The 13,546-nt window shown below is 40.4% G+C and overlaps 1 protein-coding gene across 1 annotated transcript in view; it reads right to left on the bottom strand.

Moving 5' to 3' along the window:
* The window catches only part of ubash3ba (ubiquitin associated and SH3 domain containing Ba), a 36,154-nt gene extending 24,527 nt beyond the window's left edge, over positions 1-11,627 (bottom strand). The window contains exon 1 of the mRNA XM_033645742.2: positions 10,777-11,627. Coding sequence (XP_033501633.1) covers positions 10,777-10,904 — 128 coding nt within the window. The 5' untranslated portion in view covers positions 10,905-11,627. The remainder of the gene's footprint in view (positions 1-10,776) is intronic.
* Positions 11,628-13,546: the final 1,919 nt, after the last annotated feature.

The following is a 13,546-nucleotide window of genomic DNA, read 5'->3' as shown; positions in this document are numbered from 1 at the left end:
CCGCCATGGAAGCAAAACAATGTACTACTGTGGGCGTGGGCAGCAACAACATGTATTTTAGCCACCTAACAAAATAAATTTCAATTTAAGTGTAGACTATATTTGGATTATTGTACTGCTTTACCTTGCTGTCAGACATTGCTTTCCTTTGACATTTTTCTCAACTGTAGAACTTTCGTATTCCTGGGCATAAGCACAACTGTGCCACGCACTGCATTACACTGCAGATCAGCTGTTTGGGTCAGATTTTCAGCAGTTTTTAAGTACAAGAGTAAAAATGAGTGATAAGAATGATGATGTGTGGCATAATACAGGTGTGCTCATGCATAAGAATATGGACGTAAATTACCCCAAATTTCAGTAGTTGACATGTTAAATTTGCATTTGTAATGTATTTATGTTGCCTTAATTTGTTATTTCCTGTGAACCAGGAAGTGCTTTTATTCTGAAAAGACTGAGACTGTAGACACAGGAGTTGCAGATTTGAACTGACGCAAGGAGTCTAGCATCAGTTCACAGGGCAACAAAGTATTATCTGTGTTTCTTTGTGTCTAACTGTCTAATAATTTTGAGATTTTGGAATAATTGCTAGCTTCATGAGCTAAGTTTAATGCAGTGTTTTGTCTTCTGTTTTACCTTATCTCTGTTCAGCTCTTACGTTGATCGATGGAATTAATTGAGAATGGAATAAACTGCATTGGACCATCGGTCCAGACTTGTATTATTTCGACTGGGACGCTACAATGGAAGTTCAATGGTCAAGAAAATAAAGTACCAAACCAAGGGCCTGTCTGACACCAAGGGCAAGTAGAGAAAATATTCTAAATATAGCATACAATTGAACTGATTCTGATTTTTTTTAAGTGGCTAAAATATGTTTCCCTGCTAACCCTGTCAACAGCAGTACATTGCTTAGTTTCTCCTGCCTGCTTCTCCAAACTGGGGGCCTGCCAACCAACATCTACTGTAGGCAACACACTGACTCTGGATAAGTACCTCATATTACCTCACTTCAAAAAATCTAAACTATCCCTTTAACACCCAAGTCAATACCTTCTCATTTTAATTAAACTCAGAGCAGCTAAAAAGTAATCCATCAGTGACTATAAAGCCTCGGCGGAAGATTTTTAAGCAGGCAGCAAGGTTTGCGATCTTTAGGCTTTCTTTTAATGAGAAAAAGTTTGATACCTCAGTCAGCATACCAGACTGTTTCTCCTATCTGCAAGTGACATGTGCTTCAGCCGCTCTCAAACCACCGTCTCAACAATGCACTCAGTAAAGGTCACAAGCCACTTCCGGAAATGGGCGACTTCCTCTTGGCTGTCTTGAGTACAAGCTTAGAGTCTGTTCTTGCAAGTTGCACGTGCAGTAAAGTCTCACATGTATGCATTAGTTCTGTATACTAATTATCGTGTGGAGCCCTCGTATAAACTGAACTGGTTTCTCATGATGCTTCTTTGCATGTGAGACAAAAGTGAAGTTAGACATAATTGTTGTTAAGACAGGGGTTAAGAAACTGAGGTAGGCAGGAGAACAGTCTTCATGCACACAGACTTCCTCTATAACAGACAAAAGGTTTCACAGAAAAGGCAGGGTGAAAAAAAAAGGAATATACCATATATAATGTTAACTCAGATACAGATCAGAAACCACAGGGGCTTTGAAGTCTTCATTTGAGAAGCACAATGGAACAAACAAACGTGTGAGGGACTGAAGACAGTTTCATCTGGATGAGATAAGTACTGTATAAACTCTATCTCAATAGATGAATTACCTTTTAAGAACACAAGACAGAGATGTTCTTCAGATTTTGCCACTGTTTAATGCACTGGAGCTCAGTATCAACCAGGAAGAGGGTGTTTAATCTTAAACTGAGAGTTCCCTTTTCATTGATCAATGGAATTAAATACAATTTATTCAATGTTTTTTTAAGACAATTAAATTCAGAACAAATATCATAGCTGTAAATTAATTTATAAAGCAGCATTTTAATTCTCTTAAAATCCTCCAGTCAGGAAAAGTATGTCAATTGCAATAGAAATGTAAAAATAAAAATAAAAATAATAACAATAATCTAACTTTTATTTAACCAGAAAAATCTCTTGAGATTAAAAATCTCTTTTTCAAGAGTGTCTTGGCCAGGACAGGCAGCAACATAATATACAGCTCTAAAACAAGCAATATAAAACACAAGATAAGGAAGTAGGCCAAGAATAGCTTTGTAAAGAAGAGAGAGAATGCCAACGAAAAAGTCTACGAAATCGTAAATATGAGCCAGCCAACCCGAGCATACAGGATACAGTGATGAGTTAGTGACTTACGGTTGGTAATAAATCTCAATGCACCATGACACACAGTATCCAGAGCATGCAAACACTGGGTGGGTGCATTCATATATAATACATCCCCATAATCAAGCTCAGGAACATTTGTCATGCATGGGTGTGTTTAAGTGTCAACTGGTCAAATGTGATCAGGCTATGTCATTCCCACAGGCCTGCATCATGAGGTCAGTGTAGTGCAGAAAGGATTCGTCAATTAATCAATGATCTAATCAACCAGCCCGGTCTCATAAAAATACATGAAATGGACAAGAACTCTTAACAACACATTACGTGGTAGTGGGCAAGAAATGTGTTAAAATTATGCTGGCAATACGAAAACAATGCCAATGCAAAGTCAATGAGGTTCTCCCATCGTGGTTAAAACACCAAAAAAGTATAAAGAGCGAGAAAGTCCGCAGATAGGTCAGGGTGGTGGATGGGTCACACAGACATGGACTTTCAACCAGGAGATCACTGTTTGTGTCCCGTGTGAAATCAGAAGTCAACGCAGCTACATGCCTTTGCGGACTTTAGGTAAAAACACAATGTACTTTACATAGTTTCTGTACATCAGTGGTTCCCAACTGGTCCAGCCCCGGTGCCCAGATTTCTGCTTAGTTATCATTTCAAGGTCCACACAGTTTAATACATTAAACATCATACTTGAGTTTGGCCATAACGTCAAGCTAGTTTGCTGTCTCTGTAGGTATCTAAGTATCTATCCATTAGTCACTCGCACTACAGCAGGAAAAGGCACTTCAAAATAAAAGCTCTGTGCCAGAAATTTACCATACTTAAAAATAAAATGTGTTTTTTCACGCACTTGACACATTTGCGAGTAACTTGCAGTCCATTTAGAATGGACCCACAACCCAATTTTGGACCACAACCCACCAGTTGGGAACCTCTGCTTTACATAACTACGTCAAGTATGAATGTTTACGTCACTAACCTTCTACGTAATTACTGTAACAAAAAACGTGACCTTTTCTTACACTTAACAAAGTATGTTTTTGTTCTCTTACTCTAACCAAGTGTTTACTTTCTCTAAACATAACCAAACTGCGACCGTTTAACAATGTTAACGACATTGGCATGGTTTCAATATTGTCAGCACGTTATTTTAACACATTTCGTGCTCACCACCACGTAATGTGCTGTTGAGAGGTTGTCTTCATTGCTCGTATTCATAGATTTCTAGGTATATGTGAGAATTTGCTCCTTTTTTCTGTTTTAAGCCATTGTAAAATTAATATCTGTGGGTTTTGTACTGTTGTTTGGACAGAGCAAGCAATTTAAAAGTGTCACCTTGAGCTGTTGGAAATTGTGACAGGCATTTTTCACTGTTTTCTGACATTCTACAAGGTGAACACTTACACAGATAAAAAAAAGAGTTGCTGCATGCAATACAATCCCATTCTCCTCACCTGCACTAGTCAGTCAAACATCACTGACATGTCGTCATGCTTCCACCAGCAGTTAATGCCTCTATTTCAAGTATTTCAAGACCTTGGTGACACTGTAGGAACATTCACCTCTCTACTTGACCGCCCTGAGGTGGAAATATTAGTGGTGCCTTTGTTTCTTCCCTTCAAACAGCCAATCACAGGCAGCGTTTATGTGACAGAAGTATGGCAGTTGAATTTTCCACACACGCCACAGTCACGGTGTAAACATCTGTGATTGGTCTAAAACATCACATGACATTTCTGTGTTGCTTTACAGGAAACTTTTCATCCTCTGATTCGACATCGCTCTCTACATCTTGTGGGTACCAGTTACGGTAAAAAAGGACTCCCTATGTCACTGCGCTCTGTGTTCTGTTACATCTTGGTCATCGACTTCCTGTTTCCCCTGCTCACAATTGCCACATTATTCCTCTGCGTAACAAAACTAAACAAAGCTGAAGTAGATGATTATACACAAATCTGTACCCTGCAACATTCAAATAGGTTTCTATTTCAGTCTGATTTTTGGTCTGCTGCAGCTGCTTTGTGGCAGGTTCATGCTTCATACATGGCTGAAACAAAGGAGCCGCAGACATGCCATGCTGTCTGTTTACTTTGGTATTCTAAAGTTTATAATGCTTCTCATAACCACTTAGCACCTCAAGTGGTTAAATGCAGCTCTCCGCTTTGTTAAAAACACAATAACTGTAACTCAGGTTCCTGTGTTCAGCCAGCACAGGGACTCTTCAGGGGGGTAAGTGTTACCAATTTTCAGGTGTGCAACTCCAGTATGCCCAGTTATTTTGGCCACAAGCACGACATTTAAAACTGCACACGCACCTCCTGTATGTTTCTCTGAGATGGTTCCTCTAAACATCCGCCAACACCCATATAACTGTATGTTCTCAAAATAGTAGATAGACACACCAACAGTGTTTTAGAGGTCAGGGACGACCTTATCGGGATTTTGAATACACCGTTAAGACTGCACAAGCACAAAGAAAAGAGTGGGAAATTTTACAGAAAGTAAACTTCAGCAAAGATTATTAATATTTAACCCTGGTCACAATGATACAAGGAAGTCCCCTTTACACAAGTGCACAAGAGCACACAGTTTCCACACTGAGGGAAAAACAGATTAGTAGCCTAATCATTAAATAGGAGCAGGTTCCCAGGAACTAAAGGGACAACAAGCAAAAATATAGCTCAGGAGAGTTCTCACACTCTCTAACAGGAGCTTGCTCACTGGACCTTAACAGAAAGCTATTGTAATTATGAAATAGTTAAACCCCTGAGGACACTAAGGTTATGCTGGGTTCCTTTTTTAATGCCACTCAGAATTAAAATAAAATAAAAACTAATTTCTAAAAATGAACAGATATCAATAACTATGGTTAAATTTGGCCAAATTTGTATTGTAACATAAACCATGCCATTTTTTGTTTCGTGGTGGAAATGAGGGTAGAACAGAACTTTAAAATACCAGACATTTTTCGGTGGGTCTTCTTAGTGAGTTTGTGTTTTTCGCTCTACATGAAAAACTTTTTGTATAAAATACAACAAGCCTCAGATGCATTGTCTTGGACTGGTTTCAACCATGCCACAATAAAATAGAGACAACATTCTGATACAGTTACTCATTCAATTGATTATCCTGGGAAATGCCCTTCAAATAACTACCTGACTTAAAATTAAAAGATCTGATCAAAGTGTTTCTCAACTCCTGGCTGCAGCCCCACTGTCCAACCAAAAGTGGTCCAACCTTAATGTTTGTCTAATCCCAGCATACAGCTACCAATAGCAAAACCAACAGGATGAAAGTCTGTGTGTGTGTGTGTGTTTGTCACGTTTTCAGTCGGATCAGTTTCCAAACCTGCTTCCGACCATCAGACACCACCAGAACAGGGAGAGAGACCACTGTCCATCCTGCTCCTCTCTGATTACACTGGTCAATTCCTGAATGACTCAGCAGAAAATTCCCCCAATTAAAATAAAGGGACTGTTTCTGTTTGTGTGTGTGTGTGTGTGTGTGTGTGTGTGTGTGTGTGTGTGTGTGTGTGTGTGTGTGTGTGCGTGTGTGTGCATGATTCATGCTCCCTACTGGCTTAAAAAAACTCCTCAAACACAATGGAGCCCTTGTTCCCTGAAGCTATGACTGATAACTGATTTTCCTATTATTCCTTCTTCCTCTCCCACCAAAGTCTTGGGAAGGGCCTGACAGCAAAATGTGCAAGTCAGATGTTTATTCTAAAGTTTCACTGCAATGTGTTTGGGTTGGTGGCTGAACCGAAGAGTACAACATGACAATCTGCACAGCCGAGGAGGTTCCAGAAATTGGATTAGCTTTGTAGTTGTTCTGTACAGTACTTGCATATCTATATGTATCTTCTCCTATCATCATCATTGTTTTTGGTTCAATTTGTCTGTTTGTTTTTGTTTGTCAGCAAGATTACAGAAAAACTCAGCCTAGCCATCAGAAGAAAATGGTGGCATTGTACCTTTCTGCAAACCATGGATATGTTACTTTTGCACATTTCCTACGCATCATATTAACATTTCTAAAGTGACGTAATATCGGCTGAATTTGTCACTGCGAGGTGAAGGGGCAGATGGACAGTGTGTCACCTAGGCAAGACTACTGCCATACTGCAGACCACTGATCCGAGACCAACAAACTGTTGGGTTTTGGCAAGTTATTGTGTGTTTTTAGTGGCTTTTAGGCTCCATATATGGGCGTTTTATAGCAACCTGCCTGTGTTTATCAGGTGGGTTTTTAGACACCAAATGTGGGTGTTTTGTAGCGACCTGTCTGTGTTTGTCTAGCAGTATTTAGGGCATCAAACGTAGGTGTTTCGTTGCTACCCATATTCCAATGGCCTTTTAGACATCAAATGTAGGTGTTTTGTAGCAACCTGTCTGTTTTTCCAGTGGCTTTTTAGGCAGTAAATGTGGATGTTTTGTAGCGACTTGACTGTGTTTATCCAGCGGCTTTTAAGGCATCACACCTAGGTGTTTCGTGGCAACCCATCTGTGTTTTTCCAACAACTTTTTAGGCACCACGTGTGGGTGTATTTTAACAACCTGTCTGTGTTTATCCAGCAGCCTTACAGCATCAAATGTAGTTGTTTTGTAGCAACCGGTCTGTGTTTTTTGAACAGCTTTTTAGGCACCAAGCATGGGTTTTTTTGTAGCGACCCCTGTGTTTTTCCAGCAGCCTTTGAGACATCAAATGTAGCTGTTTTGTAGCTACCCGTCTGTGTTTTCCCAGCTGAGCGAAAGATAGTTGTTTTTGTTGTTAAGAGAGTGCTGCTTTTTCTGCCGGGACTGTGCCCCAAAACAGGTATATTAAGCCAAAACATGATCGTTTTCTCACCATAACCAAGTGGGTTTTGTCCCTATACCTGACCACACATTAACCACGCCGTTGTTAAAATGTAAAGTTTTAATGTATCCACTATATAATAACATGCAAATCTAACATATCCAAGTTTTGCAGAAATCTTTAATGCCAACTTTTATTCTGGCAATTGGGTTGGAAAAACTTCTTTCCTGATTTTCATGAAACTTGGTGGAAGGGTGTAGCATGGGCCAGGGAATAATTCCTCAATTTTTTTGATCAGATCCAAATCATGGGGCAGATACACAAATACCTTTTCACCTTAATAACAGTGTGAGATAGGGCATTTGGCCTTGGCAGAGATCTGTGGCACTCTAGTTGTTATTGTGTCTCCAGTGACATCAGACCAGACAGATCTGAAAGTAATGATGCTGAATTATTCTGCTTCATTATAATTTTATAGCTTCAAACAAAATCAAAGTGTATTAGTCTGCCATCAGTAATAGATGTGAGTTTGCAAATATAGCCAACCACAGTCTCTCATTGTGTCTGCAGCAGTTCATTAGGCAGCAAGAGAGAGAGCTGCAGACTGGAACAGTGAGAGTCTGGATGACCTTAGCCGCTGTTGCTGAAGATAAAAGGACTTAATTTTGGAGATACTGTATCTGTCTAGTTAGAGAAGAAAGACTTGTTCAACACTTCTGGCCTACTTAGCAAAACTGAGATAACTGCCAACAGTCATTCTGAAATTTCAGTCTCTTGTTTTACTTGGGGAGACAGTTTTACATCCTACAACTCAGATACTGAAGCGAGTAATAGATCTGGGAGTTAATCACGGCGCTCTGAGATTACCGCCACTGCTGACGGAGACTCAAAGTGAACTATTTCAGATTTCTTTTGTTACATGGCACACAATTTTGAGGCACGCTGCACATACAGAAAGGCTTTTGTCGGGCTTGATATATAATGTGGGAGTCACTGACAACACGAACAATGAGAGGGGATGTTATGATTATAGATTATGCGATTAGGTGGAGTTCATACAGAGAGAGGAGGCTGAGATGTAAAAACTGAGTCGTGCAGAACTTCAATTAAAATTTGATACCTTTTCAGTGTCTGTGGCCGTACGTACCATATTAAAGGCTTCAGGAGTGAAAGGATTCAAGCTGGTGTTAAACGGGCTTAGTTGCCAGGGGTAACATAGGCAAGACGGGTTTTTAAAGCTTTCTTTTTTTTAAAAAAGATATTTTGGGGGGCATTTTTAGCCTTTATTTGATAAGACAGACAAGCATGAAAGGGGGAGAGAGAGAGGCAGTGACATACAGCAAAGGGCCACAGGCTGGAGCCGAACCTGGGCCGCTGCAGCAACAGCCTTGTACATGGGGCGCCTGCTCTACCACTAAGCCACCGACGCCCCTTAAAGCTTTCTTTACAACATAAATGTTACATACTGCATGTCTATAAAGTTACTCTCCCATTCATTGACAATGCTTATGTTGCTTTGTGGTCGAAAATATTGAGACTTTATGCCAAATACTGCTTAAACTCCCTCATGAATTTCTAAACAATCTCTTACAGGCTCGTGTAAACCAACTACTTCAGGATGCTTTCAATTATTATGAACGGTTAAACTGAGATGTTATGACAGCTCACAAACACCAGTAGCAAGCAGACGACACGTTGTCATTTCTTAAATATAATTACATAATCCATAGACTACATTCACAAGCCAACACTGCTTGTTTCCTGGCAACTTCTTCTCCAAAGGATGAATGAGAAGAAGTGTTGAGGAGCATGTATGAATTCCCACAGGATCAGGTTTTCATTGAAAACCAAGGGGAGTTGGCAGGGGAAACGTGTGACTCAGAAAACACTGAGCATCTCTCGTATTGTTCTTTTGTAGTGAGAAATATGTCCAAACAACATATGGACACGTATGCACGCCCACAGATGAACACTTACTTCACCTATACAAGTGTTGCTGCTGTTTTTCTGTTGCACTGGTGGTAGAAGGTAAGTGAAGTGTTTTAACGCTATTTGAGGAAGTACTTAAGTCCTAATTTTTAAGTATTTGTGAGGCAGAAGTTGAACTTGTACTAATAACCTACATCTATTTGCAGTTAGTAGTAACTTTGCAGATGTATAGTAATCATATAAAGTATGATGCATTGTTGTGCAGTGCATTTAACTATGTGACTGCAATTAAAATGGTTCAGACTTTATATCTACCATGGGTGTAGATTCCTTTGGGGATGCAGGGGGCACATCCCCCTCAACATTTAGGACATGTGCCACCCCCCAAAAAACATAAAGGTAGCATTACACTTTTTTTGGACAAAATTGAAGACAGAAATTGGCGCAGAAAAGGCACAAATTGGTGCATAAACATTCACCAGAATGCAGGAAATCAAGTGTTTGATGCTCAAAATTTTCTGGCGGAAGACTCCAAACCTCACCATTTCATGTGTGGCCCTAACCTCACCCCCCTAATGTTGCAACAAAACCTATACCCTTTTTATCTACAACGTTAAAATGCTCACAGTGGCAGTGGCGTATGGTAGACAGGACCGGCCCCTGTGCATGTTAATATGATGGGCCCTTGTGCACGATTTTGCATCACGACAACTTCACACTGGACAAATTACCCAGCACTTATTAGCGCAAATCTGTACGTGACAAAAAATACCAAATAAATTAAGAAAGTATTCATGCGATTAAATATTTTTTACAGTTTAGTAGTTGTTTTATAGTTATGTAAACATTTCATTGCAGAATAGATTACTACTCTCTGACTCTTTCACACACAAAAAAAACGAATAACCTGATGGAGATGGGTTTACCTTTATGACGCATATGAAGCAGTTGGCCCCAATTTTTTAATTTAATATGAGCTCTTCTATTAACATGGAGGTATTTCTGCGGTGGCTATCCGAATCAGTTACTAGACCCTGTTCTACGGCCAACACGCTGTTGGAGGGCCTGCTCTCTCTACGCACTATGCGTACTGTCTATTTACACCCCTGCTCACATGTAAATATTAATAAGGGTTGGTAATGATAGTACTTTTACTTTTGAATTTCAACTACATTTTGCTGGAGATACACACTTTTACTTGATATTTAATGGAGGACTTTGAGGCCTCATTGCATTGTTTTAGTAAAACAGGGATCTTAATATTTCCTCCATCATTGTGTGTAACACAATAACAACCATGCAACAATGCTAGTTTCTACAAAATGCGACTGGCATCAATGTAAGTTTATTTCTAGTGCATTATTTGACCCCAAACTCAAGAAAATGTCACAAATATCTAAATAAATTAAATGTAATCCTTTAGTGTAACCCTCCTGTGGAGCATGCTATATGGCTGTGGACTCAAGAGCAGCATATACATCTTAAAAAGGGGTCATTTGACACGACTCCATAGGCTGTGACATGTGGTAGCAGCATGCACAGCAGAGCAGTATCTCCTAACAATGGCAGAGATGCTTCAGATCAGCTGCTGATGATGACGGGGCTGATAAGGAGGTATGAAACTTTGGCTGGAGAGTGAATATTTAGGGATGCTGCTGGGAAGCCTGATGTAACCTCCCTATGATAGTGTGTGTGTGTGTGTGTGTGTGTGTGTGTGTGTGTGTGTCTTGGGACAGTGCAGCTGTGTACTCACGCCCTGGTCTTGGGGAAGCCCATGGACAGCAGCACGTCCAGAGTGGACCCATGTTTGACGGTGCTCGGCCGGGTCTGGCGCTGCCTCCGCGGCGTCACTTTGGCATACAGTTCCTCTTTAGCTGCCATAACTCACTGCTCCATCGGTATGTCAGGTCCTCAGCTTCTCTGGGGTATTTTCATTTAGTAAAAAAATGATAATAGTAATAAAAAAGAGAGGGATGGAAGCGGTGGGCTATTTAAACCAGGATGACTTGTGGAAGGCGGAAGCACGGAGAAAACATCAAACCTTCCGAGGAAAGGAGCATTTCTGTGGGTTTGACAAATGCTCGGAGCTGGATCAAGCTGCCTCCTGACGGCTCGCACATAAAGTCAAAGCCATCAGCAGGGGGGTCAGCCATGGGAAGTCACTTCTGCTCTCTCAGCCGTGCCCCCGATACACAGTCCCCGACCGAGGTGAACATGTCTGCTCCCTGCTCACATACGGTCCGCTGAATGAAAAATCAGATGCTGGTTGAGCTTTCTTCTCCGCACGATGTCTTATTTATGAATGGGTCCTGAGTGAGCGGAGGTTCAGCCTGTAAAAGGTTGCAGCTCCAACTGCGCGGCCCCTCCAGTTAAAGGGACAGTGCACATATTTGTGAGAGGACAGGAAGTCTGTGCGGGGTTGTTGTTGTTGTTGTTGTTTTTCAGGCTGAATTTGGGTTAAACTGAGAGGAACACACGCTCCTCTCGGTCAGACGCGCTGTCGTTACACTTGAATGATACAAAGTAATCACATTAGCCGAGGCGGTGGGATGAAAAGTGGCGAGGAAGAGCTGGATGATGGAAAAAGTTGGTCACACTTCCTGTCTGCGAAAGTGGGTGTCGAAACTCCACGCATGCGCGGTGCGCGGCAAGGCGAGCAGAACGCCATCCTCAGTTGCCATAGCAACTTAAGGGTTGCAGACTTTGTAAACAGTAATATAAAAACATGTAAGTTTTACATTTAAAAATATGTCTTTGACATGTAGTTTTCATTTTAGTAAATTTCACATTCAATCATTCAACTGTGTGCATTTTATTTTGAAATGTGTATGATGGGATATACAGCTGCTAAATATTAGAATGTATAAAATCAAATGATTAAATAGGAAACTTTAAAACGTATTATATTGTGTTATATTGTACAAACTGTAGCTCTTAGACTGGCAGAACTTGGCCTTACTGTCCATAAGTGATAGGTAGGGTTGCAGCAATATTTTAAGGTATATGAATACTCATGGTTATCATACCATGTACATTTGCTTATCTACAATATTGAAAGAAAAAATGGAACTGGATTTTAGTTATTTTCAAAGGGGAGACTTTTTACACATACTTTCATGAACAAAATGGTTTCACATTTCAATTATAGTAATGAGCATTTGTTCAACCATCAATTACTCTTCCATTTTCATTCCTGTAAGGGTCATTCTGACTGATAATTATATACATTCTGCAATACTGTGATACCACATTATTTTCTGAGATGGTTATCGTACCGTGAAAATCTCATAACATTGCAACCCTGGTGATAGATTGTTGTGTATCATGGAAGCTGTCTAAAGCAGGGGTGCCCAAACTTTTTCCCTGGAGGGACCTATACCAGGCCCCCGGGGACACTGCTCAGCCAATTTCCCAGTGGCCAGTTGCGGTATTGCAGCCAAAAAAAATCCCCTGTGGCCTTAAAAGCATTGCATTCATAAGCCACCATTATAACACCTCAACTCCAAACAAGGCCTTTTTCTGTTTGATACATGGGGGTTTTATTTTTGCATCACTTCCCTGGAGCAGAGAAAAGCTACTTAAACGTCTGTGATATCATCACAATGTAAAGTCTACGAGCCAAGTGGGAACTCACAGGCAGAGCCAGCGGGAGAAACTCTGCTGCTTATATTCAGTGGGCCACATACCGCAGAAGTAAATCCAAAATCTAGAGACTTTTTTTGGCGTATGCACCAGGTAAGCAACTACCCTGGAATGAACTGGTGCCATCTTGGCATCTGGTGTCGAGGTATTACTATAAATCTATGACTTATATGTATTTCAGTGTGTGCAGTGGATTTACGGTATGGGTTAGATGAGGAGAAGTATGCCGACGAAGAGGGGTGATGCTGATGGGTTGGTTTATTTATTTATCTGGGCTTGGTTGAGATGGGGTTTGTATATTTAATGTCTAAGACTGTTGTTTATTTATTTATATTAATGGTTGTAAATAAGTTTGGGATAGTTGTTGACAATTTCCCTTTTATACGAGACATGAATACTGAGAAGGGGGTCGGGTTATATAAGTGGACACTTGTTCCTGCTCCTTTTTGAGCGTGTTTGTTGATGTTTTGCTTGTTGTTGTTGTATTGTATTGTATTGCTAAGATGCAAAATGGTACCAGGATCCCAAGTTCCTTTAATTGAAATGCCTTTTGTCCCTGTGTCACTGTCTCTGCCTCTCCACTGTTTCCTTACCTCAGTCGCACCAAACTGACCTCCTGTGCAAAGTGTCACTCTGCCCGCTGTGCTCAGATAATGAAAAAAAATTCACAATTAGGGATCTTACATATTTAAAGAACATTTTTAACCTCATGAAAAATAAAACAGCAATTTACATTTTCATTTTGAATTAATAATTTCAATTTATTTTTCACTAGAAACATCAGGCAGGTCACACCAAACCTTATATCAGGCTAACTTTTGCCCTTAGGCCCAACTTTAGGCTTACTTGGTCTTATCTTTGCATTTACAGTTTCATGTGAA

Source organism: Epinephelus lanceolatus, chromosome 11 (genome assembly GCF_041903045.1).
Source record: "Epinephelus lanceolatus isolate andai-2023 chromosome 11, ASM4190304v1, whole genome shotgun sequence".
NCBI classification, from domain to species: domain Eukaryota; kingdom Metazoa; phylum Chordata; class Actinopteri; order Perciformes; family Serranidae; genus Epinephelus; species Epinephelus lanceolatus.
The sequence above is the reverse complement of the archived record's forward strand: the minus strand, read 5'-3'. Positions and strand labels throughout refer to the sequence as shown.